The following is a 25,661-nucleotide window of genomic DNA, read 5'->3' on the forward strand; positions in this document are numbered from 1 at the left end:
AATGTTTCTGGGTGGATGGGGCAATGGTATTAACTTAGAAACCTTGATGCATTTTTCTGACTACTGTCCTAATCTGTTCAGATTTTTGTCAATTTATAGATCTAGAATTTAAGTAAGATATTTTGCTTTTAATTGGTGAAGAGGCTGACTTATGTGACCTTTTAATTTATCACTGTCCTTGTAATTGTTGTTCATTGCCTTAAGAATTATTCAATAAATTTGTTGCTTTATGTACTGTAAATATTACTAATAACATGGTATAAAGAGCCAACACTAGTGTATATTACTTACACAGTCCAGAAAAATTGTGCCTTCTTTCTACATTTACCTGGGGTTTTTTTGAGTCACCTACAGAGCCAGCATGTGCTTGTGCTTTTAATTCTGCGGTATTTAAAGGTTTTATTCCCTGTAGTGAGAGATTTATTATGCTGAAGACATATTAATCATTAATTGTATGTGTAATGGCAAATGTATTTGTACCTTAAAATATCAGTTGCAGATTAAGGTACTGCTTTAAATGTTTACATTCTTTTGTTCATTCCTTCTTTTTCCTTTGATCCCAATCTTTGTGATCTCTATCTCTTAGGATAGCCTCCTGCTTGAGTTGTGCCAAGGTCTGCCTTGCCTTGAGACACAAGTTTTGAGGATCCTTGGACACAACCATGTAGTCTTTACCCCACACTAAGATTGTATGGATTAGATGAGTTTCTGGCTTCAGTGTGAGATGAAAGCTTAAAATTGAACAGAGAAGATGGGGGACACTGGTTAGATGTCGTATGTTTTGTAGCACTGGGATTTACTTCTCTGAACCTCATGTAAAGGAGAGGTAGGATTTGAAAGACAGCTGAGCTTAAATACCAGAAATTTATTTCTAAGCAAAATGATGTTAAGTCACTCCCTCTCCTTTAAAAGTCTGCTCTGCATTTCTAGTCTTGTTCAATGAATTGACAGATATCTTGTGTCTTATGGCAGGTCCATATTTATTCTCTTGGTATGGCACTCTTTTGGGGAGCTGACCACGAAGTTCCTCAAAGTCAGGTAAGTTTGGATTTGGTTTTGGTTAATATTGCAGCTCCAGACTTGATATCGTTTGACTGACTCTGCATTTGAGTTTGCATGGCCCGGTGTCATACTGAGACACTGAGGAGCAAGAGGCCTTTCCCAGAATTTTACAGAATGGGTCAGGTTGGAAAGGACCAGAGTGGGTCCAACCTCCCTGCCCGAGCAGGGTCATCCCACAGCACATGGCACAGGATTGCATCCAGATGGCTCAGTGAGCTTCTCTAGGCAGTCTGTTCCTGTCACTGCACAGAACAGAAGTTTTCTTTCCCATACTTGGAGTTTTTCTTGTGAAGTGTGGTCTGGTTTTGCAGGGAGAAGGTGCTGGTAGCACATTTCTGTTACTTTACATGAAGATACATCTGGGCTAGTCTATCCTGTAATGCCACAGGCTGAAAGACAGCAGTTTAAGCTGTTGACAAAAAAGAAAATAATTTGTTTTGGTTTAGGCTCATATAAAAATAAATATTGAAGTAACATGGTTGTTTTACACATAATAAAACAACTTGTTCTCCATGCTGTCATAGCTTCTGTGAGTCTGGATTTGACACATATAGATAATATATGTGTATAACCTTTCACAATGGTCAAGAAAGAGTATGAATTGTTTGGAACAGGTCTTGCTATGGACTTGTCAGTCAATGCAAACACAGTTGCAGACTGCTTAGAGATGAGTGTTATTACTCAATGTGGTTATTTTACACACCCAGCATAAATCTTAGACTGTCCTGCCAAAACTGACTGAAGATTGATGTGATTCTTTTTCTTCCTCAGAGCTCCTTCCCTGTCCCAAATTAAACTTTTAGAAGTAAATGCCTAGAAGAGTGAAAATAAGATAAAATGCTTCTGAAAAGGCATTTAATAACGAACCTGCAGCTGTGGGAGAAGCAATTTGTGGTTTAGATTTAGGTTTGTTCCTACTAGTTGATGTTATATATAAGACTAAGGAAGAAAATTTTGAAAGACTTCAGCATTTTAGGCCTTCGGTTCCTAATATTTTCTTTACCAGAGTGGTAGTTGGCATCTCAGTTGTACTTATTTGGAAGTAGCTGCCTGAAAGCAGCTAAGTGAAGTAAAAAACTTCAAAGCTCTGAATGTGTAGGGGTACCTGTTCATAATGGCTACTGCACCTGTCCCAGAATCCCTAGAGTTTTCTTATATTCTAGGGCTTTCCCATTTCTTTGCTTTCCTGTCTTGCAAGAGATGAAAAGAGTAGTATTCAACAGTAGTAGGAGAGTGATTTAAAGTAGGTAGGTGTTGAGAGGAGTGTAGGCATGAATTTCAGTCCCCATCTTCTGTGTTTCTCCCTTTGGTGTTAGAAGTGTAGCAGCACTTTCTCAGTAATGTAGTGGGGAGGCATGCCCTACCTGCTAATAAAACAGGATTTCCCCAAAGACAATGTGGTGAGGTATGCCTAGAAGGAATCTGCCTTTGGGATGTAGTCATGTGGGTCCTCTGTCCTGTGGAGTTAGTGTTGGCAAAAGGACAGTCTTGTGTGTGGCATTACTTTTGTGCATTAATTTGCATGTGCAGATTTGCCCTTTTTCTGTATTTGCCTCTGTTTATTAATGAGCTGCTTCTCTGCTGGGAGTGTGGCTGAACATGAGATTCATATCTTATTCACATACATGATTTTTTATGATTAGTTAGAAGTGATAAACAGATAGATGGGAAAAGCCTATATTAATTAAATCGGGGTGGTCCAGAGTGCCTTTTTTATGGTTCACCTTAAGAGTGCACACACAAGGAAGATTGAAAGATTGCAATTGTTTGAAGCACTCTGTGATGCAAAAAGCTTGACAGTGTTTGTACTTTGTGGGTAACCACCCACTTTGGGAGAGCTGCAGATCAGAACACTCAGGTCGCAAGTGCCTGCGGCACCTGAGAACAAGTGTTATCACTGGCTGCTGCATACCCTGGGGAGGGATATTCCAGTACAGCATGCTGCTGTATTCACTCAACAGGGAGGGCAGAAAGACATCGAGATTTACTTTTCTTTTAGACTGTATCGGTGCTGTCTGCAGTTATGAAGCTCTGCTTCGTTAATCAGTGGCTTGGTTGTTTTATTCCTTACTTTTTTGTTGATACTGTTTAGTGATATCAGTGGAATTTGGGAATGCTAACACATCTGCTGCAAAGTATTGGGGAGGTGAGGAACTGCAGAAAATGAGCACAGAGGGTTGTCCAAAATTATTGTGATGAGATTTGAATTTTATACTTGAGTGGCAGAATGTTCAAAGTTAAGGAATAAAACTTCCTCTGAACCTTTTCCCTTCTACTTTATTTTCACTTACTCATTAAATGTTTGAGAAAGTCATTGGTGTCATGACCTTAGAGATCAGGAAGCTTGTTTAGGCTGGGCCATTGTAAAGTAGGAGTTGAATCCAGAGGCTGAATGTCTCTCTCCTGTTCTACAGCCACTATTTTTTCACTTCCTAGATGGTGACTTTCAAACTGGCACTCAGATAATGTAGGTAATAAGTCTTTGAGTGTATTTGGTTTCTGATTGTTCCCCAAGTCACTCAGTTAACCAAGTTAAAACTGATTCTCCTGTCTCCCCTGTTCGTGTTTGTCACTAGCCTATCAAGCTTGGAGACCATCTCAACAGCATTCTCCTGGGCATGTGTGAAGATGTCATTTATGCCCGTGTGTCTGTTCGGACTGTTCTGGATGCCTGCAGCGCCCACATAAGGAACAGCAACTGTGCCCCTTCTTTCTCATATGTGAAGCAGTTGGTCAGACTGGTTCTGGGAAGCCTGTCTGGGGTAAGTCTGTGTCAGCGATTGAGGAAATAATAGAGGTGAGCAGGAAGAGAGCAAAAGTGCTAATTCAGAGTCACTCTGCAGTCATTCTTCCTCTTGTTTTGGTATGTTGCAATTTTGACAAGGGTGAGTGTTGAAAGGAGAGAACAGCTTCTCTCCCCATGTAGCACTTAGTGCACTTGACAGTTCCTCCTGGAACATGCATTCACGAGTTTCTGAGGAGGTCATTTCATGAACTGTCTTCATTGAAAAAAAAAAAAGTAAGGAGAAACAGGAGAACAGGATGATGAACTGTAGGGCAAGCCTTAGACTTGTTGCTACTTGAAATGCTTCAGAAATGATTGCTGGGAGTTTACTTTAACTTGAAGTTATGCTTGACTTTTGGAGAGTTGCTTATTAACAGAAAGGACTGTTTAGGCAGTGTGACAATTCTCTTACACTTCTGCTCAGCTCTTGAATATGAGAATTGTGAAGGATTTTATTGTCTAATAATGACCAAACTGTTTTTAGAAGTGAAAAAAATTACATGAACTCATCTTGCAAAGTTACTATTCCTGATGGGCAACTTCTCTCTTCACCTAAACCATTACAGCATAAATTCAGAATAGTTAAATAATTTTATGTAAATAAAGGAAGACCATAAATTGGTGTAGAATAGTAGAATGGTTTGGGTTAAAAGAGACATTAAAGCTATATCCAACCTCCCTCTCATGGTCAGGGATACCTTTTGCAAGATTGCTCAGAGCTTCATCCAGCCTGGCCTTGAACACTTCCAGGGAAAGAATGTCCACAATTTCTCTGGGCAACCTTTGCCAGTGCATCACCACCCTCACAGTAAAGAACTTCTTCCTAATAGCTAATTTAAATCTACTCTCAGTTTGAAGCCATTTTCCTTTGTCCTGTCACTACATGCTCTTGTAAATAGTTATTTTCCATCTTGTAGGCTCCCTTCAGGTACTGGATGGTTGCTATTAGGTTACCCCTAAGCCTTTTCTTAGCCTTTCCTCATAGGAGAGGTGCTCCACCCCTCTAATCAACTCAGTGTCCTTTCTCTGGACTCACTCCAGCAGGTCCGTGTAAAAACTGGTGTCTAGAGAGACAGCACTGAAATTGCATGAAAAATGTTTAATTGATAGATAGTTTCTTCATGTATCTGGTTTGGAAGTGCTTGCAGAAAGCAAGAGGTCCCTTCATTTGTCTGATATTTGACAGCAGCTGATTATGGCAGGCCTCCAGAAGTAGTGCTGAGCCTGAGCTCCACAAAGCCTTGTCTAGTCCGTGAGGTATGTCTGTCAGGCCAGTGCTCCTCACTGTAGTGTCTGAAGTCTTGTGTAGCTGCCAAGTGGGACTAGTCTGTGGTTCAGTGAAATAAAAAGCTACAGGGCCTTCATCAGTGGTGCTGTTAAAATAAAGATCCAGGTTTTGAATCAGGCCACAAGCTATAGAAACAACCACTCTGGAAAGTGAGTCATTATTCTCCAAGCTGTTGATGACCATTTCAGCTTAGCAAGTGTTCTCCCTCCTCTTGTTCTTATCAGCAGGCTTTCAGGGAGTCTGGGTTTTCTGTGGCAGGCTATCTAGACCAAAGACAGTAACAGTGCTCCCAAATGCTTGTGCTGAAATCCAGCAGAGAGCTGAATCCAGCAAGTGTGCTCCCAAGCTCCTGTCCATGTTGTTAATGAAGGATTGGGACTAGCAGTTATCCAGTGCTGAAGCTTTGCTCATTTCCTCTGCCAGTCACCTTTTTAATTCTGGACGTGTCACTGCATTGGCTTTGCAAGAAGACAAGGAAAAACCCAGCTGAACAGAGCCAAGAGTTGAGGGAGCAATGACAGCATAGCTGTGCTGCTAGGTATTTGAGCACCTTAGCCAGCCTGCCCTGCTGGTTTTAATGATCAGTGCTCTGTGTGTGTGCTGGAATGTTTTGAATTAACATGAAAAATGTATAAATTTTGTTTTTTCAGAGGCAGAGTACAATTTACTATTCCAAGAGTGGCATGCCTCTAATTTTGATGGGCCTTATCAAAGGCTCAAGGGGTCTTATCTCTGTAACCAGTCATTTGGTGATGTCTGAAGCACAGCTGAGAGGTCTCATTTGAATGTTTTCATTTGCCATGTTAATTTGCTTTGTAAAGGGCAGTATAACCCCAGGCTGATTCAGTCTGTTTAGTGTTAACTGAGTTGTACTGTAACTGTGAAGTCTGCTTGATTTCTCCTTCCCTCCTGCTGTCCAGGTTGCACTCCCACTATATGAAAAGATCTCACTAAGAATGTTTTGTTGTAGCAAATAAACTCTTCTTTGAATGATTGAACATGTGAAAGTTTTTCCTAGGGAAGTATTGATTAAAAAAAAAAAAAAAGTGAAAAGTTAGTGGGAGTAGTTAAGCCTGACACATGAAAAGGAGTGTGCCTGAGGGTCTGAAGAGACTCCTGACCAATGGATGCATGTGATTTGACATGTGCAATCAATCCTGCAAGGGTACAAGATAGTTCTTCCTGTTACAAGGAGAATTCATCGGTAAAACTAGGCAAGTTCTAGTCACGTTGTAATCATGGAAGATGGTTTTGAGTGTTGCTGTCCCTTCAGTTTGCTGTAGGGGTGGAATGTGTTTAAGTTACATCCTTGTGAACTTAATTTAGTCTTAGTGGAAAAAAGGTAGACCAAATGTGTAGTTAAATAATGTACAAGCTGTTCAAATATGTATAATTCTAGGGGATATGCTCACTGATGAATCAATTTTTTTATTAAAATTTTGAACTCCCATTCTCCACTTAACTGTTTGACACAAACTAATAGTGTGCATTTACATAAAAACAATGCTTGTTTCATACTTATATGAGCTCTTCCAACATTTTGACTTTATGTTACTGCCTTTTTTTTGCAGATGGATCAGCTGTCTTGTAATGGAGATAGAAAATTGCAGCCAGACAGGAGCCAGGCAATTCGGGAGAGGCTGAGGGGAAAAGGGCTTCCCACAGGTAAGTGCTTCATTGCAGCCCTGTGAAAGACCAAGTTTGGGTAGATTTTGCAAGCAAAGAAATCAGAGGAGGACTTGCGTACATTTACAAAACTGATGGTTCAGTGTCTAGGTAAATGTTGGTGATGGTAACAGGCGGTGATGGCTTCAAGAAAATATTTGTCTTTTTCAGTTCTGTGCTTATGGTAGGAACAGGTTTTAAAGGTTCTTGGCCAAATGTTTTGTTTCTGGAGAAAGGAGATTTTCAGCTGAAGGTTGGTCAGCTAGATGAAGAGGAAGCAGCTTTTCCTTGTTCCCTCTTTCCTGTAGACTCTGGTCTCTCATCATAGCTCTAATTGCACAAAACAGCTCTTCCTGTGTCCTGGGGAGCCCTGGACTCTTCCCTGCACACAAAGCTCTTTTGCTGCCTTTTTTTTTTTGTTGTTGTTGTTTCTGAAGAGAAGTGACATGTGTTCCATCACAGTTCTGCTATGCTTTGACAGTGTGAGATAGATAGGGAGGCCAGGTAGGGTTGTACTTTACTTCAGGGAAGTAAGGAAAGAGGAAACTGGGAGACCAGGGAGGAGACAGATGGTTGCTGTTGTCACTGTGGAGGAAAAAGGATAAAGTGATCTAGGTTGAATGCTGGTGTTTGCTATGATTTTTTGCTGTTTAATATCATAGATATTGTTTAAGGTCATTGGCAACATCAGCAGCATCAACTCTGGCTAGTCTTTTCAGACAAGACGATGTAGTCTTCCAAAAGGCTGGTCTCTAAATTTTTCTGAAAGAATTGTGGAGCTGAGCAGGAACATTTTATGAGGCATCAGCTTGGACCAATCTAAGTCGTTGCAACACAGATATGTTGCTGATGTGAGCGAGTTGCTCCTCTCTTCTTTGGTTTTGTGTCAAGCAACAATGCACTAAAAAGCAGGAACTGAAATAACCATGGTGTTGTCAGTGACAATATGAACTGCAGAAGTTAGACACAAGTCTGGCAAGGGATTGGTGGTCTTCTTTTATTGATTATTTTCTTTTTATTATTTTTTTTTTTAAGATGAGGCTAGATTAGGCTACTGTTCGATATAAAACACTTATGACAGTGGTTGTCAGTCCTTCCACTACAGCACTATGTGTTTAGGAACAGTTTCTGGTACAAGCTGTTTCTTCATTTTCTGGCACAAATCCACTGTTCTGACTGCTTTCTCAGGGGCTTTGCTTTCTTACTGGTTCTTTTATTTTTTGACAGAATATTTCTGTGGCAATAGGGAGATCTTTTAGAAATACAGGGTTAGGAACTGGATCAATCTAGTTGACTGGATTCGTAAACCATGTAATGTCTGTCTTTTCTGAATTTCTTAAGATCTTTCTTAAATTCTTTCCCTGGATCCCACTAAGTGTAAGGTTTGAACCAGAACCTTATTTTTCTGGGTGCTAATTTATTTATTCTTTAACCCTATGCTTCCCAATCTCCAGTGTTGTCCAATAAACAGTTTCTTTAAACACCTTTGTTCTTTTGCCAGTACTACCATATTCAGTATTTTTTTCAAGAACTTTATTTAAGCACAAGGCCTTACTACCTCAAGTTTTTCATTTCTATGCCCTCTTTCTGTCACCTATTCTGCTTTTTATTTCATAACCACAATTAACTGTGTTTTGGTAATGATTAAAATATTTGTAAAGTTTTGAAGACATAGCAGGATTGTCTTTAAAGTCTTTTCTTACTGCATTAGCAAACTCTCATTATTCTTTTCTTTGTTGTTTCTAGTTTTCCATTCTCTAATACAACTGACCAGTCTTTTCCTGTTTTGTAATTAATTTTCGTAGAAAATCTTTAACTTTTTTTAAATGTTTGTGGTTTGAGAGGTTTTATTTCTCTGTCCATTTGTTTTCCTACCCACAACTACATTTAAACTTTTTAGCAGATTTTTCTTTCTCCTGAAATAATGCTTGTCCCCAGTGTCTTCATTATATCTTAACAAAAACCCTTTTGTTTTAGGTTCTACTAAATTTTGGAGATTGCTGTAGTAGCTCCAGCCAATATCTTCATGGCTTTCTGGGTCGGCACTAGGGTGAATAGCATGTAATGTCTGAAACTTTCTCTGGAGACTCTGTCTTTAACTCAGAGGGAGTAGACTAGATGATCCAATTTCTGTTTTTTTACTGTATTCTCTAACTTGAAAAAAATGTCATGGGTAGAATGTTTTTTCCTCTTATTCTTGGAGACTGAGTCCACTTGGCTCCACTGCTATCAACCAATAATTTTAACAGAGAGTTTTAAGCAACCTTGCTCAAAATTACTTTCTGAAAGTTCTCTTTTTAGGGAACTTCATACTTTCTGAAGAGTTCTAATTTAATAGAATCTTTACTCAAATAATATTTGTGAAATGAGAGAACCTGACAACCCCCAGACAACAAAGTTGGCTGAACAGTCCTCATCCCTTAACACCTGTTGCTCACTGAAAGTGCTTGCATTTGTAGAGTGTTACAGATAACATGTGGCAGCCCAGGGAATAAGTGTTTGTGCTTCACTCTTCCAATGCAAACATTATATTGTCTGCATAATTCCAAGCCTGGTCTGAAAGGTACAAGTTATTAATGAGATGCTCTTGAATACTTGATTTTTTTTTTCTATTCTATTCAAGATGAAATGTCAACGATCAAAACTGTTTTCAGTTACCTTGTAGGGTTTATGATACTTTGGTGTTATGGTTCTGTCTTCCCCCCCATCTCTAGAAGCAGAAAATATTTTTCATGTTTTCTGATACTTGAGTCTTTATCTTTTCCTTTTTGTTTTTTAATGAAAAGAAAGATAAATTGAAATCACTCATTCCTTTGTTTTATGTGTTGCCTGACCTGCTTCCACTCAACCATTTCCAATTTCTCTGTATCATGTTATTTACCTGTAAAACTCAATTTTCTCCTTTTCCTAAGAAGCTTTACAACCTTCTTAGCTTCCCCAAAGCTTTCCCAATTCTGATTCTGTTATAAGTAACTTTTCCTTGTATGCCTTAATAGCACCTTCTTTTTATTTTGGTCTTAGGTACATTGCTTGATCTCGGCTTTGTTGAGACCTCAGGGAACTGTAATATACAAAACAGAACCCCTCAAATATCCAAACCAGTTCTAGCTGTTATCAGTTCTGTTTTTACACTGATGTTAAGTACACTGAGTCATGTATTTGGAAGTTAGTGAGGACCCAGTGAAACGGGTGTCTGATATTAATGGGCAACAGCTTGCATTTCATTCAGTGCACTTCAGTGCTTGTTATTTCTTTTTCTGCAATGATGTGCTGGTTTGCCGGTGCAAATTCAGTCCATTACAGCACACATCAGCTGCCCTAGGGGCACAGCTGTAAATTTCAGGGGAAGTGAGCTGTATAAATGCAATGCTGATTATATTGGTTGATAATCTCATGGATTGAGGAGCTCTAAGTAGAAAGCCAGATGAAGGTTTAAGAAAAATGTTACAGTTGAAAAAATAAAAGCCAACAAAACCAAAACAACTCAGGAAGGCACAAAGTCCTTTTTCCCTGATTTGTCACTCTGCTATTCTGCTGCTGTGTGTAGCTGAAATAAATACCTATTGGTCCAGTTGCAAATTTGCAAGTATTTAGAAGGTTAGTAAGCTACTAAGAGAGGATTATGATTTTGAATGCATCTTTCTAATGAGTTAGAAGTCCTGTGAGTCATCTTCTGCCCTTTTCTCAGGTTTAACTGCCTCTAAGAACACATTTTGAGTCAAGTTTACCACTGGGATGATTGGAGGGGGTGAGGTGGGTGCACATACGGATTTGTATAACTTTACTAGTCACTTCTGTAGTGTACTGTAAATAAAATAAATTCAGTCAGCAGAAATCTTTACTGGAAAGGACAGAAGACTTTGGTGATATTCATGGAGGTGAAGTTCTGTTAAGTTGTGAAAATCTTAGAATTCATAGTGAATAGAATAGCTGTCATATGGAGAAAAAGGCAGCATAAGGGGTAAGACATTTATTGTGAGCTTTAGAGTATCGGAAAATTACTTGGAGCATGTAACTTAAGATAGTTGATAAATTGTGTGAAGTTCATGAATATGAGATGGTTCAGTAAGAGAGATGTGCTTATAACTGGAGAGTAGCCAATTAATACCTTAGAAATTTGTAGTATTTGAAAAATGCTATGATTTTTTCTTTATTTGAATTCCATTTTTATTAGGATCAGTTTTTCATTCCATGTTAATCCACTGTTATAATTGCCGGGCCTTTATTGTTGACTTAGGATAAGTGTTTTGAAATTTTTCCACCTCACATGTTTAAATCAAATATTTTGCTCACCTTATGTAACCAGCTTTGATATTTTCAGCTATTCATTTCTATCTTTGTCTTCAAGATAATTATTATATTCATCAACAGCTTTGTGATAATATTCTCCTCAGTTAAATTTCTTTTTTGTCTCTTTCGTGACTCACTTTCTGTGGCTATCTTGGTGAATGAGTTTTACAGCAAGGCTGGCTGCAGAAGTAATTTACTTTAAATTAATATTACAGAATGTTTGCTTTTAGTCAAGCTGTATTCAGAACACAATGTTTAGAAACTGACTTAGCCAGCAGAAATAAAAGCATTAAGACCTGTCATGAGTCATCTGAACCAATGAATTACTTCATTTTTGTACTTAAAAACACTTTAGACCTTAAAAGAGTTCTTACATCAAGAATTATATATGAAAGTTACTTAATTGGCTTAATTGATAAAGTTCTTTTGGTGTGACAAAAGATTAAGCAACTGTCAAACTCATCTGAATATAAAGCAAAAATTAATTCACTGTGTTACTCTTTGCCACAAATTATCCTTGAAAAGGATGTGTAGGCTATTTAATGCTCAGCTGAAATCTCCTTAACATGTACTTGCCTGGAAACCTGCTTCCCAGCCATCTAATACCTGAAATCCTGCACCTCGTGTGTTTATTTGCAAAGTTTCAATTTAAGTTGATGATCCAAGAACACCAAGGACAGACCTTTGCCAGAGATGTTTCATCTTCTAAGGAGATGCAGCTAACAGGTGTCTTGGCTTTCCTGTCATGAGGATCCCTGATGTTAACCTGACTTTTACAATGTGGTAGATTGTCACAAGTCCAATATTACAGTTGTATTCTGACCTTTTTCTCTGCCTAAAATATGTGCTACATGAATGAAGGCTTGAAACTAATTTAAAAGATCATTTAGATTCACCCTAACTGTACACAATAGAAAATACTTAGAAATAGTGATCAAAATGGTTAATGTTAATCAAGTCTTTAATTAGACTGTATGCACTGTCAGGTGTAACAAAGATGATAGGTGTTGCAAACTGAATGAAAAATGCAAAGGCAAAGTGAAGCTGCTTTTAATTTTAACAATATTCTAGTGTCTAATTACCACTCCATATATCAATAAAAAACCTCTCAAATAAGTGAAAACATACCCTTTTTGTTTTTGATCCAGGGAAGTTAACTGTGGATTGTTTTAGTTCCTGGAGTGGGTGAAAACACTTTTAGTCTGTAAAGAAATGGCTTATAGTGATGACTTAAACATTAGTGATAGCTTAAACATTATCTTGATAAATTCAAACACACAGACTTAAATTATCGAAAACTGCAGCACAAACTTATTTCCATTTACTTGAAAATCTGTCATCTGTAAAAATACTAAATATACTTTTCTTTATTATTTTATTTTTTTAATTTCCCCTGTCTCCTCAGTTCCAGAAAAAAACGAACTGAGTAGGTGGAGAATAACTTCCAGAGTTCAGCAAAACCAAATGAAATCCAGATGAAGATTTCTTGTTGGAAGAAAAAAAAAAAAAAGGATTTCATCTTTTTTCACTCCAAAAGCCATGCCTGTTTTCTTCCAATAAGTCTTTGTATCTAGCAGTGCAGGTGGTTGGCATTGATAGAGATGTTTTAAATTTAGGTATAGTTTCTCCAGGTATAGGGAGCTTCCAGCCTAGCACTTTTGGAAGTGCTGAGGACAGGCTCAGAACTCTGAAGATGAAGCAAGAGCAGACACGAAGATCAGTGAGGAAACCAATCCAGGGATGCCAAATGCTGTTTCTGTGCAGAAAAGCAGCTGTATCACTGAGCTTCTCCTGGGATACACAAAAATCCAGGAAGGGAGTAGCTAGGTGGATCTTTTGCCTGCTTGGTTGAAAAATGTACCAAAAATAACCTGACCCGTAAAGCTGAGTGGGAAAGAGCAATGGTTGCCTTTTCTTGCAGACGTGCAGAGGAAAGCAAGAGGTAAAATGTTGCATTTATGAAATATGAAGTGCTGCTTGGCAAGGCTCACTACCACTGTTCTGAACAAGATGCCTGGTTTTTGGAACTGTTTGGTGTTTTTGATAGAGGAGCTGTCAGTCCAAAGCAGAATGCAAATGGTTATACAGGATTTATAACTTGGTCATTACATACAGTGCTTCCAACAGTCCTGGTGTCTAGTTTAATTCTTCCTTCACAGAGAATGCATTGTTTAGGAGTTTTACTTCCGTCTGAAACTTGGATTTTTCTCAACAATTTAGAAAGTAAAAGAAAAGAGGGGGTGCCATTCTTAGCAGTCAACCCACAGGCCACATCTGGCTCTGTTGTCTTCTGTTTGGCTTTTAGCCTGTCCCAAAGGGATTGCAAACCCAACTCCTCCATCAGCTACCCACTCATATTTTAGAAACTAACCGCAGTGTCTGGGGAGAAAGAGGTTTTTTCTGTTGCTTTGTTTTCTGCACAAAGATGGCGTGGGAGATGTTTTTTAAACTCCTGTATAATAATTTCCTCTCTTGAGACCTTCCAGTCTGGCAGTGAATGGTGTGTGTTCTCATGCACATGTGGGCTGTCTTTCCCTGCTCACCCAGCCTTTCTCTCTTCCAAACCAACCCCCGCTCCCATATGTGTGCATCAACATACATCCACAAGTCAAAATCCATAATGGAGTTGAAAAATGTTTTCTGCTTTGTTCAGACAAAAGGAAGGGGCAGGCAGAAAGCCTATAAAGAAAACTGAGTTGAGTTTAAGCAGCAAAAGCAGATACAGTATGTGATAGTACCAACTGTGTTTGCACTTGGATTAATTGCCTGTATGATCAAGCTGTACACAAGTAATTGCAGACAGACTGGATTTAGTTAGACAGCAACTCTTTCTCAGAGGAAAATCAACCAGATTACTGTCAGCGTGAGTGAAAGATGGTCTGTGAATGAGACTGGTGTAAAAGAGGGTGTAGTTGCATTCACAGCTGAAAACACCAAAGGAAGAAGGAAGCAGATCTATGGTTATTCAGCAAATGTAACATCTGGCAATTGAAGATGTGTGTGAAAAACTAGAGTTTCATTTTAGTACCTCAAAGGAATTTAATCGTGAATTCCTGGTGATTAATTGCTATTTTTATTTTATATATTCCCTCACTATATATTATACATTGGAATCATACAGTTACTGTAATTGCATTTGAATTATTTACAGTAATTATAAATAATTACACTAATGTAACATCAAGTAGAGGATAAACGCCCAAGGGCGATATGAGGAATCAAGAACCCATATGCTCTTCAGAGGAGCGAGGAGGAGAGTTTAGTGCAACAGAGAAAGAAGCAACTGGGGAAGGGGCAATACTCATTTTGAAGTTGCTTACATGCTGCAGCATCTTAATTGCTAATGTCTTGTCCTGTCACCCTCACTGTCAGACAGGGAGGCACTTTTCTGTCCTGTTACACACCTGGGTAACTGAAGCCTGGAGTAGCTCTATGTGGTCTCAGGTAATATGATTAATGTCTTTAGTCGAGCCAAGATACTTGGGATAGGTCTCCAGAGTTTCCATTACAAATACAGTCTTTTTTTTTTTTTTTAGGAAGAGGAAGGTCATAACATGAGTCTTGCATTATAAAAGCACACAATTTCCCTTATGCAGGTTCCTTTTGATCATTAGTTAGATATTTATTCCTTATATATAGGTTTTTGCTGGTGGTTCTTTCCTTCATATTTCCACACATTTCATTATAAAAGCTGGGGGAGAAAAAGCTGAAGAATAAACCACATTCTGACTTAATTAATTTGGACTTGAGCGTGCCATTCAACTGAAAATCCATTTAAAAGGGTAATCCATGGTTAAAGAAGGAATATTATTCCAGTCTGCTCTGTTTTGGAGGCGTACTGTTTTCTGGAAGCTGGATACATGAGCCTTGTGCTGAAAGAGACTTCCTGCAGTCATTTAAGACTCTTGATCCAAGTAATGCTGAGGTAGTGGAGGAAGTCCAGGATTAAAAAAGTGAAAATACCTTAACAGTTGATCGTGTGACTTACAAAATCTATAGTAGTGCTTCAAAAAAGGAAGAAGGGCCGAGGACAGATTTACGTTATAAAAACCAGAAATAATAGCTTGGACTGATTGCTGGTTGCCTAATCCAGTTTTACTACTGGTATCTGCACTTGAGTTACTTCTGTATTGAGAAGCCTTGTCCTTGATCCTTGGCCTCTGCGCTCTGGTGCTAAAAGCGGAATGCAGTTTTGGCTGGGATAAAGTACACGTTTGAAAGTTCTCTACTGCTGCTTTGTTTCAGTTTGCCCTCTCAAGATACATAGGCTGTGCACTCCTTGCCCCAAAGTCTCTTCTTTATCATTGCTATGATTTAGAAATCATCTTCTCTGAGGATGATTTTTAAACAGCTCATGTTGGCACTGTCAGTCAGTTTGGGCAGAGCTTGTTGAAATAATGTAATGTAGAGAGGGATGGGTTTTGCAGAGGTGGGAAGAATTGGCAAGGCTGATGAAAAGCAGAAGTGTGAATGGGGAGAGTAATAAAGAGAGTAATAAAGGATAGATGAAAGACTTCCAAGAGAATTTTGCAGTCTCAAGCCTGGATTCTGAGGCCAGCTGTAGACTCATTTTGGTACTATGTAAAAAATCTCATGCTGACTGCTTAAGTCAATGTTGATCTAAATCTGTAGAGTGGAAGAGCAGCGTGGAACACCTCCTGCACTGCTTCCTGACAGGACAGCTTATCTCCTGTCTCATCATGCACTTGTCTGGTTGAGCGGCAAAGCTGTAGCCATGAGTACGTCCCTAGTAGCCATGAGATAGCGCTCATGGCCTTCACTTTTTCTCATGAGGGAGGCCCAGTGGGTGGCTGATGTGGGCAAGAGAGAGCATAGCATCTCTTGTGTGCTGAGGCAAAGGGGCTTGTGTCTTCAGTGCCTCTCTACAAACAGGAAATAGCTTCTGGTAAATCCAAGTCTGTGGGAACCACAGATATGGTGAGGAGGATGCTCCTTTCCCCCAGCACTCTTTTTGAATGACAGGTGGGCTCTTTCACTGCAGCTCTCACCAGCACACAGCAAGACAGGGTTGTGTCTCTGGGGTGCTGTGGTGAGGATACCCCCGGGTGCTAAACTGTGACTCTTCTCATTGCACGTAATCCGGCAACGAGATCATGCTTCAGTGTGCAGAGACCCAAATGATCTTTTGAACCAGGAATGTTGTTCTGAGTCATGACTGGTGCTGTACCAAGTAATCCTGTGTGCATAGATGTGGCAGTGTATTGGAGTTGCAGCTGTCTGCTTCTCTTGGGTATTTTTCTACTTTGTTTGCCTTTGTTTTGTTCAGTAAGGTCTCTGCATGTAAATACTTTCAGTGTTAAAGAAGTGGGTGTTTGGGGTTTTTTAGCAATGTTTAGAGGAGGTTGTTTTGGTTTTTTTGGGCCTAAAATTATCTTGGAACTCCCATTACTGGGAGGATGATTCTCAGAGCTCCTTTTGATTTGCATTTCTGTGGGCCATCTTAAAAAGCAAACTGCAGTGTTTGGTTTTTTATCTCACAAGTGACTGAGTTAAAATCCTATTCAGGAATGTTTATCCTTGGTGCATGTACATGAATGTGAAGTTTGTGTTTGCAGAGTGAATATCATCCTGCTGTTTTAGATGGATAGTAGGACCTTCACAATGAACACTTACTTTTAAAAGGCTTTTTTGTGTGTGAAATATATTATACACATTTCACCAGCCTTAGGATGACGTACAGTCTGAGAATAAGGTAATAATGTAATATTTACTTGACCACAAAGATAATTATGTTTAGTTTAGTATTAAAGCTATCTTTGTAAAATATGAAATGAGGCATCAGATCCTTTTAGAGGATTAGTTAATTCTCATTGGCAAAAGTGTTTCTTATTTTCTTGGTTAGAGCATGTGGGAATTGTGTTTCTTACAAGACACCTTTTAGACAATCCAAACCCTAACATTTAACCATTGTGTACTTACATGGTGGTAGGCAGTAAGGGGCTACTTGGTTACATTTGGTTTGAGTCTTGCTGGTTTTGATTGTTAGTTAAAGGTCACAGAAATAAAGACTACAAACTAAAAGCACACCCCCCTCTTGAAAAGGAATATCAGAGCTGAAAGGTGTTTACATCTTTAAAAGCCATAAGCTTTTAAAGCATTAGTGACTACGTTTCCAAACATCCCTAAAGATGAAATTCTGTTTGGAAGGGTTACACTCTAGATAAAGATCATCAGGAGCCTGCTGTGCGAGCGGGGCAGTTAATTTCAATCGACGCAGGAAGGTCAATGTAGCATTCTATAAGAGTAGTAGATATAGCACAGTGATTACTTTGAACTCATGACTGCTTGCTTTTGCAGTGAAATCTTCAAGGCTACTCCTTCTTAAAGAATGTTCACGGGAATATCACCATAAAGAGGGTGCTAGCTCTAAGGAAGACATCAATCACATGCCATGCTGACTCCACCTGGGTCAAAACTTCTTGGTCACCATGACATGAAATATCTCTCTTCAGAGACCACATATTTTAGTTATGGTTTGGATATGGTTCCTGCTCTGTCTGCTTCTTTTATTCTGGAAGTAATTTCATGAGAAAGGAGAATGAGAAGAGAGGCTTCCTAAATATCTGCAGATGCATGTATTATTGAAACTCAAAGGGTGCAGACTCATAGAATCATTTTAACATTGGAAGCTTTGTTGATTTTGTTTCTGAGTATTCTTTATCAGGAGAGACTATAGTCACCAAAATTAGTCATTAGAGGAAGACCCAGGATTTTTATAATTCCTAAGTAAACAGTCATTCTTTTCTTACTGCTGACTCTATTGCAGGACATCTGTAAATCTGTAGAACAAACCTGGACTTGTTATTAAAACCCGTAGGCGGTGTATTTGGGTGTGAGAGGAATGGCTGATTTCAGATTGATTATTAAGTAGTATTTTTGGTGAAAGTCCAGGCTATTTTGAAAATGAAACTAATGAGAAAACAACTTTCAGCAATTATGTGATAGTTTGGGGGATTTTAATGTTAATACTGAATTATAGTAGGTCTTAATTTTTTTCTTGAGCATTTTAGAAATAAAAGAAATAAAATGGTCATCATGTATGAAGTAGTTGCATTTCTGTCTTTGTTGACCGAGGGAACCCTTGGAGTAGCCTTCTCAATGCTTTGCTTGGTAAAACCAATGCCCAAGCATGTTCATCATATATTTTAAGTAATTTGTGTTGGACTCCTGTGTATTAGGTAGAAAATTACATGTATAAAATGTCTCCTTATTCCAGGAAAAACATTGGCTGTTGATGCACCTGATGGACACAGAGCTCACTTCTCTCAACAGACCACCCTTAACAAAGGACTTAGCAAGTCTATGGGATTTCTGTCCATTAGAGGAACACGAGACGAGGAAGAGTTTTTCCAGGGCATTTCTGCAGATTACAGTTCGGGTCAGGAAGATGTTTTCTGTCCTCATAGGTGTAAAACCAGTGAGCTTGAGAAAAAAGGTCACCTTCACACAGATGTCCCTCCCAAACGGAAAATATGGGCTTCTTCCACAGATTTGCTTTGCTCTACTGACAAGGCAGCTGAGAGGGACCATGCTGGAGGCTCTCACAGGCACAGCCATCAGTGTGAAACATTTACAGTACGGACTTCTACTACTGCCAGAAACAAGGAAGCAAGATACTCCGATGGGAGCATAGCACTGGATGTCTTCGGACCACAAAAACTGGACCAAACGCGCCACATGCCTGAGACATCAACTTCTGCAGCAATATCAAGTGCCTTTGACAGGATAAGAGAGAGACAGAAGAAGTTGCAGCTTCTGAGGGAAGCTATGAATGTAGAAGGTTAGTGAAGCTTTTTGATTTTCTGAATATTCCAGTCGTCAAACAAAGATTTCTTGTTATGATAAATTTTAGCTCTCTTGTAGCAGCTCTTGAAACAGCTGAGGTCTTTGCTTCATCTTTTTTTACATAAAATGAAGTCATTAGAGCATCTGCTGCCAATGAAGATAAATGTGGTTGTCCAGATTGCTTACTTAGAATAGTTGACCTCTAACCAGTTTCAAGCTCATCAATTACAATTAGGAAAAAAAAGATGGTAACAGCCAGTTGTCAAGTAATTTTTCTCAAAGGAAGATTCTCATCTCCAGCTATTAGAGATGGATTTATGCCCCTGAGGAAAGGCAGAAAATTTCATCTCCAGATCTCTAGTTTTGTGTGTATAGCCCTGGACTTAAGCCCTTGAATATGAATTTTTTATTTTTGCCTCATGTTCAGATCTTCAGTGGGAATACTTCACACAAGTTCCATCAGTTCATTAAAAAAATGCATGGGGGAAAAGCAGGTCTTTGAAATTATTATAAAAGTTATATTGTTATAAGACAATATAACTTGATGCAGTACCCTGTAAGTGGAACTGCATGTTTTATTTGGTTTTGTGGGGTGATTTTCAGGGTCTGTAAGTTTGAGACAGCTGGATAGAGCTGGATCCTGCTTGTGCTGGGCCAAAGAGCATAACTTGGTCATCCAAGGTGTATGGTACAAGAGCTGTGTACAGAGCTAGCATTTACTCAGGTGCACTCAAAGACTCATGAGTTAGCCTGCCTGCTGTGTGACAGAAGTGAAAACACACCCTACCTTGGCCTCCTTCTTCTGCCTGAGGTGCAAACACCTCCATATTAAGGAGAGATGATAAAGCCTTTTGTCAAGGTTGAATTTCTGAAAATGCCTACTCATGCCCTTTGTGGCCATCTTGGGATATGCTTGTACTGCAATTAGCAGGGGAAGCCAGTCCTTTCCTGAGCATGTGAGCCTTTTGTTCCAGAAAGGAGTGTTACCTGGCATAGGCAGGTTAAAAAGCTGTTGTGATTTTGGTACAGCTGGAGTTCTCTCGTGCTATAAAATCAGCATCTTTGGATGAGGGTTACATTATCATGTGAAGAAATGAACATAGATGAAAGCAGCACTGTGGAGATACCATTGTTTATCTCTGTAGCAGTTTACTATCTGTTGTTACCTACCAGGATGTCTGATGAGGTACAGGGAAGCCTGGTTGGCTTTTGGTTTAAGACTCTCAAAAAAATGGGGTCCGTCTCAAGTGTATGAGTCAACTTGGATCATTGGAGATAGGCAGCTGACAGGGTTTAAGAGGAGGCCACTCCCAGCATTGGGAAAGCTCAATAGCCTTGTTGTTCAGGAGTGCAGCTTTGTGCAGGTTTGTCTTGCACAAGAGCAAAACCAAAAGCGTGGCCAAACCCATTGATGAGCAATGGGCTTATCATTCTCATTCAATCGGATTGGGAGATGGCAGAAAACAAAACATGCCCATGCCTTGCAAACTGAGATAGGTCAGATGTGTGAAACTACTAGATTCATGAGAGGAATGGGTGAAAGTGCACAGTAGACTGGGAACTGGGCCTTAATAGTCACAGAGGCTGTGACAAACATGTGCAGGGAAGATTGAGGTAATAGCCAGTGACTCACTGCCCATCCTTCTGAATTACTTGCTAGGAAAAAAGTAAAGACACTTTCTCAACAGGTAGCTGGGTTTCAGAGTTTTCTGTTTTCAAGGAAGGTGTATTTCACTCTTGAAGGTGTGAATGTGTGCTTTACTGTTATATTTTAGGCTCTCAGTTGTTCAATTTCTTTGGTCAGTTAACTACTTAAAGAAAATCTTTTGGACCAGAAACTAATTGTGAATGGGATTTTTTTAATGAGCCAGTTTAAAAGAATATTCTAGTAAAATGGATGATGAATGCTTTTTCACATAGGAGTTAGCTGCAGTTATGTCTTGAGAGACCTGACTGGAAGTATCTATTCTGCCTTAGTGAGGAGATTCACAGAAGTCTTAATACATAAAATCTGCTAGTCTGTTAAGACTTCTTTCCCTTTCCCTTCTTTTGTTCCATATGTTTTACTGTTCCTCATCTTACATTTTTTTAACACCAGATATGTCTCTTGAGATCATTCATAAGAAGTCTTTTGCCAGTTTCATCTGTCAAAGAAATGAAAAATAGTCTTGAGTTTTTTATGCATTCCTGGTGTATGTAATTTTGAAGTACTTAGTGGGTAGACAGATATTTCCATATCCAACACTATCAAGTGTCAAGTGTGTGTGGAATTACTCTTCTGACCAGCGTAGCTGAGAGGTATGAGTGAAAAAGGGAGGAGAATAACTTACTTCATGTAAAAGTTCATGCAGTTTGGAGTAAGGATTCAGTTCACTTTGGAGGGGGAGGAATGGGCAAGGAGTCACGAGAAGCAGGGTTATGGTTGGGTAGCAGAGGAGACACAATCTGCCTTCTCTTTGGTAGGTCTGGGGATATTTTCAGTTCAGTTGAGCCCAGGTCTAGGTTACAGCTAAGCCTGTGTAAATTGTATTAAGCCTCTGCTTTTGGCTGTATACATTGTTTTTCTCCATTTTTGAATTGTGAAGTGACATTGGACTCTCTGAGTTGAATTTGGAGAGATAAAACTTCCCTCCTTGAACTACAAAGGAATTTAAGTGACATATGGCTTATTTTTCTTTAACTTACTTTGGGTTAAGCTGGAAAACTTTTCTGTTATTCATAAAACCTTAAGGAGCTGACTGCCTTGGAAAAAGAAAATGTTCTTTTGCACAGGCTCTGGTTTGCCAAGCTTTCACTCAGAACAGATTTTTACAATCTAAATTATAAACTCATGAAAAGCAAAGTTTATAGTGGAAAGAATGACAGAGCTTTAATTACAGCTGTGCTGTAATACTTTGTAGTGAGCTGCAGACCATCTGAAGAGTACTATAATATACTGTTGGAACATCTCTGATTTAGCCTCACAAGGCTTCCAAGGACCGTGTCCTTGTGACTGCCTTGCTCTTGAACTTGCTGGCTTATGTTAATCTGCTGTACAGTTTCAGGGTTGAGGTTGTTTATCTCTTCTGTACTGAAGATGATTGTTTATGATTAGGTGCCATTTAGCCAGATGGGGGCAAGGGCAAGAGTCTGCTATTTGACTTAAAGTATAGCAAATTCTGATCACTAAGAAGAGAATCCAAAAGTATGTGTCAATTTTACCAAGAAAGTTCTTTGTCTTTGACCTTTTGTTCCTTCTTGGGTTTTTATGGAGGTTTTGTGACCTTAGAATTTATTAGAGTTATAAAGTTATTAGGTGTTAAACCCAAACATCTTATCTGTACCCAGAAAACAGGTTTTGTTTTTGTTCTTCTTTTGAAACTTGGAAATTATTGCCTGGCACCTGCTGATAGTGTCCCATTTCTTTCAGAGAGGAAGTAATACTCCTTTACAATTTGCAAGCTTGCATTGCAGCTCTAGAGTAGGAAGGTGTCGTTTGTTCTCCCATGCTCCGGGTTTTTTTGCCTTTTCTCCCAGCAAACTGATTGTATCTCCTGACACTTGTGAAATACGCACACACTCAAGTGTTCCTATCCTAGGCCTGTCCTCAAAGGGCTCAGTAGCAAGGCACAAGGCTGTGAGATGGCAATGTAGCCTTGTCTAAACCTCTCCTTTTGCTTAGGCAGCTCCTCCTCCACTCTTTGTTTTGTGTGTATGCATAATTCAAAGTGAAAGGGTTTATGTGTTACTTGAGTGAATGGGTATCCTTTTTTTAAATTTGTCTAAATCCAGTGTTGTTTATGACAATGTTCTAAGTGAGATCCATGAGGGAGCATAAAGCTTGCCCATGCCCTTGTGGAATACAGGAGGACAAAACCAGTTAGGAGAGTAGTAATATAGCTGGCTGTGGGTTGAAATAGCAGACAGGGCAAAAAAAGATGGGAGGATACTGAAAAAGTTGATCTTGCTGAAGCTCTGAAATGCTGAATCCAGGGGTGGGGAAATAGGGGTGGTTTGGGAATATTCTTAAGCCTTTGTTAAATGTTTTTGCAGTTGGGAACCATGTGAATTCCAGACCCACAAGTTGTGTTTATTCCTCTCTCTTTTTACCTTGATTTTTTTTTAAAACCCAGATTATTAAATCCTCAGATTTTATGGGTTTTGTTCAATTATTGCTCTTGCTTCATAGAGTCAGCAGGAAGAGGCAGCAATAGTCTATGTTTCTAGACCAGAGTCTTTTCCTCCTAAGTCTTCTTCCATGTGTTTGTCTCCCAAAACTAGTCTCATTGGCTACCTTGAAGACTCATTTCGACCCCATCTATAAAATTTCCATGTTATGACAGCCTGTGTTTAGCTCTAAAGGATGCAGTTAATGGTTACAGTTAGGGATACTGTAAATGCCTGGATTTTAGATGCTCCCTTAGTTTGAAGGTGTTTTTTTGATTAAGGGAACATTTCTGCAGGTTATCAGGCAGCTGTTGGTAGCAAATTTATCCCAGCATATTAAGCCCTGGAGATTTGAATTAGGGAGCTTCTTTAGATGTGGGTTAAATGGGAAATTTGATTTAGGAGGGAAAAAAGGAATAGTTGTTTTACAAACCTAGCACTGTGAATTTATTGAAGTGCACATTCTCCCTTTTTCTCTTGAATTGTATGTTCTGGGTTTCTGAGCTCACTGTGGGCCGTTTCAGTCATGCACAATGGAACATCTGTTTGCATGTGAAAGAAAAGGAAGGGGCAGTTTGCTTGTGGTGCTGCAGTGTGATTTAAATTCACTGGTGACAAAATAGATTCTCGTGTGGTTAGTCTGTCCAGTAGAAAAATATTCAGAAATAATTTTAATGAATCTGAGAGGTAGGATAATGTTGGTAGGGCTGATATTATTTTGGTTAGAGAACTCCAGCTGTTGATTTTACTGAGACAAGATACTGGCTTTTCAAGGAAGAAGGTATTTGTGGGGTATCTGTAAAATACATGTAGTATGGCATCAGCAACTATTACTTTGTGCTGAGTTACACAGCTTAACATTAGGCAGTAAACCAGCTCTTACAATTGCATAATTGCACAGCAGAGTGGCATCTGCTTTATCTCATCTATCGAGCTTTCAGCAGCTCACACAATCTGAGATAGTCAATTTTTGGTCAATACATTACATTCTCAGTTGGATAAAACATTTAAATTAAAACAGGCAAACAACTTTGTTAGAGAAGCTCTCAGTCTGGGCCTGTGTTAGTTTACATACCTTATCCCAGATGGCATGATCCAGATCCAGAAAACAAGGGTGTATTTCTAAATACAGGACTCTTGAGTTCTCACCAGGCCCTGGCATTGTTATTTTTAATGTCTTTGTTTTCCTTTCAAGCCATCACTAGAGATGTGTGTTCTGTGCAGTTTTCCAAGGCTAAATTTTTTGTCTGTAGATTAGATCCTGCCAGGCCCTGTGCATCAGACTGGGCTCCCTAGGGGCTTGCCTGGATGGCTGGTGACTTGGACTGCATGTGTAATACATCTTTTTCATGTAGAGTGTGAGTGTGGAAATCTTGCAAATTAAAATGAGCCTGCTCCCCTGGAAGTCTGAATGGGCTAGTTTCCTTTGTCAGCTGCTGGATATGAATCCTTGCCAGGAATTTGAACTGGATCTCAATGTCCTTCCTGTTAAACCTATACTGGCTTGCATAAGATAGTTCAAGTTTTCTTAGATGAAAAGAGGAAAAGAAAAGGAGAAACACATATGAATCTAATCTATTGATTTAACTCATGGGAAAGAAGTGAGTCCCAGCTTCTCCTGAAGGACAGTTAATGTGTTTTAAGTGGTATTATAGTACCACTCTCCTGTAATAGACACCCACCAGTAAACTTCAAAGAGCAAACAAGAGCTCTCTCCCCATCATGAAACTGTTGGTTTAATTCTGCCGCCTTCGCTGCGCCGCCAGAAATAATTCTGTAATGATGTGTATTTGAAAACCTGTGTATCTGATGTGACTTGTGTTCAGAATAATGAAATTCCAAGCTGAATGTGGTTCTCTGATTTCTGTTGAAGTTGGCTGAGGTGAGGCGCTCTGTATGTGACTTGTCTGGGCTTGCACGTCTCGCCTTGCGTAAATAGCGCATTTTGTTATTTTATGCTGCGTGAGGTGCCTGGGAGGTTGTGCTCTGCTGGTTTTGATAGGGAACTTGAAAAAGCACCACTGCATCACTAAGCAGCACAAAGACAGACTCTTCAACTTGTAATGCATCATCTACCTTTGCATCATGGAGCTACCTCATGCTTATTTCATTTATTAGTACAAGTTTTATATATTCATTTTAGTCACAAACTCTTAAAATGTGCTTAAACTCATGGATTTTTTTCTATTAAGGTATGAAATAGTTCAGTGTTCTGGTAAAATACTGTAGAACAGTGAAATGTTAGGGAGGGCAACTGATACAGTTATTTTTGCTACAATGTGCTTGGTGTCTATAGAAGTTTAATCAGTTCTGAAGTCTCTCTTCAGTCACCAAAACTTTTTACAAAAAGCAAACAAAAAATCCTCAAGAAACTAAGGCAACAAACCAAGGCCGTTCAGATTTCCCACAGAAAATTGTAAATATGGGACAGAAGTTGTTTTATTGTAGTCTTTAGTTTTTGCTGTCATTTTTCAGCTCCTTCCCAGCCAAGACACACTAGAAGTTTGTCCTTGCTCTTGAAACTTCTGTATGAAAAGCTAAACTTTAATTTCATCCCAGAACTGGGACTTTGTGACCTTTGGAAGCCAATTCTTAATTAGAAGCTTAGCTTGGGCATGA

At 39.2% G+C, this 25,661-nt stretch overlaps 1 protein-coding gene across 29 annotated transcripts in view; it reads left to right on the forward strand.

The window, feature by feature from the left end:
• Positions 1 to 25,661, forward strand: part of PTPN13 (protein tyrosine phosphatase non-receptor type 13) — a 111,590-nt gene that overhangs the window by 35,663 nt on the left and 50,266 nt on the right. For 23 of the 29 annotated variants that reach the window (XM_086889261.1, XM_086889275.1, XM_086889262.1 and 20 more), the window contains 4 exons: positions 973 to 1,038; positions 3,639 to 3,824; positions 6,707 to 6,800; positions 18,328 to 18,891. In XM_086889261.1, the coding sequence (XP_086745387.1) occupies positions 973 to 1,038; positions 3,639 to 3,824; positions 6,707 to 6,800; positions 18,328 to 18,891 (910 nt within the window). The remainder of the gene's footprint in view (positions 1 to 972; positions 1,039 to 3,638; positions 3,825 to 6,706; positions 6,801 to 18,327; positions 18,892 to 25,661) is intronic. The other 6 variants (XM_086889279.1, XM_086889280.1, XM_086889282.1 and 3 more) reach the window with 2 other exon arrangements.

Source organism: Cyanistes caeruleus, chromosome 5, assembly GCF_971803275.1.
Source record: "Cyanistes caeruleus chromosome 5, bCyaCae1.hap1.1, whole genome shotgun sequence".
NCBI classification, from domain to species: Eukaryota; Metazoa; Chordata; class Aves; order Passeriformes; family Paridae; genus Cyanistes; species Cyanistes caeruleus.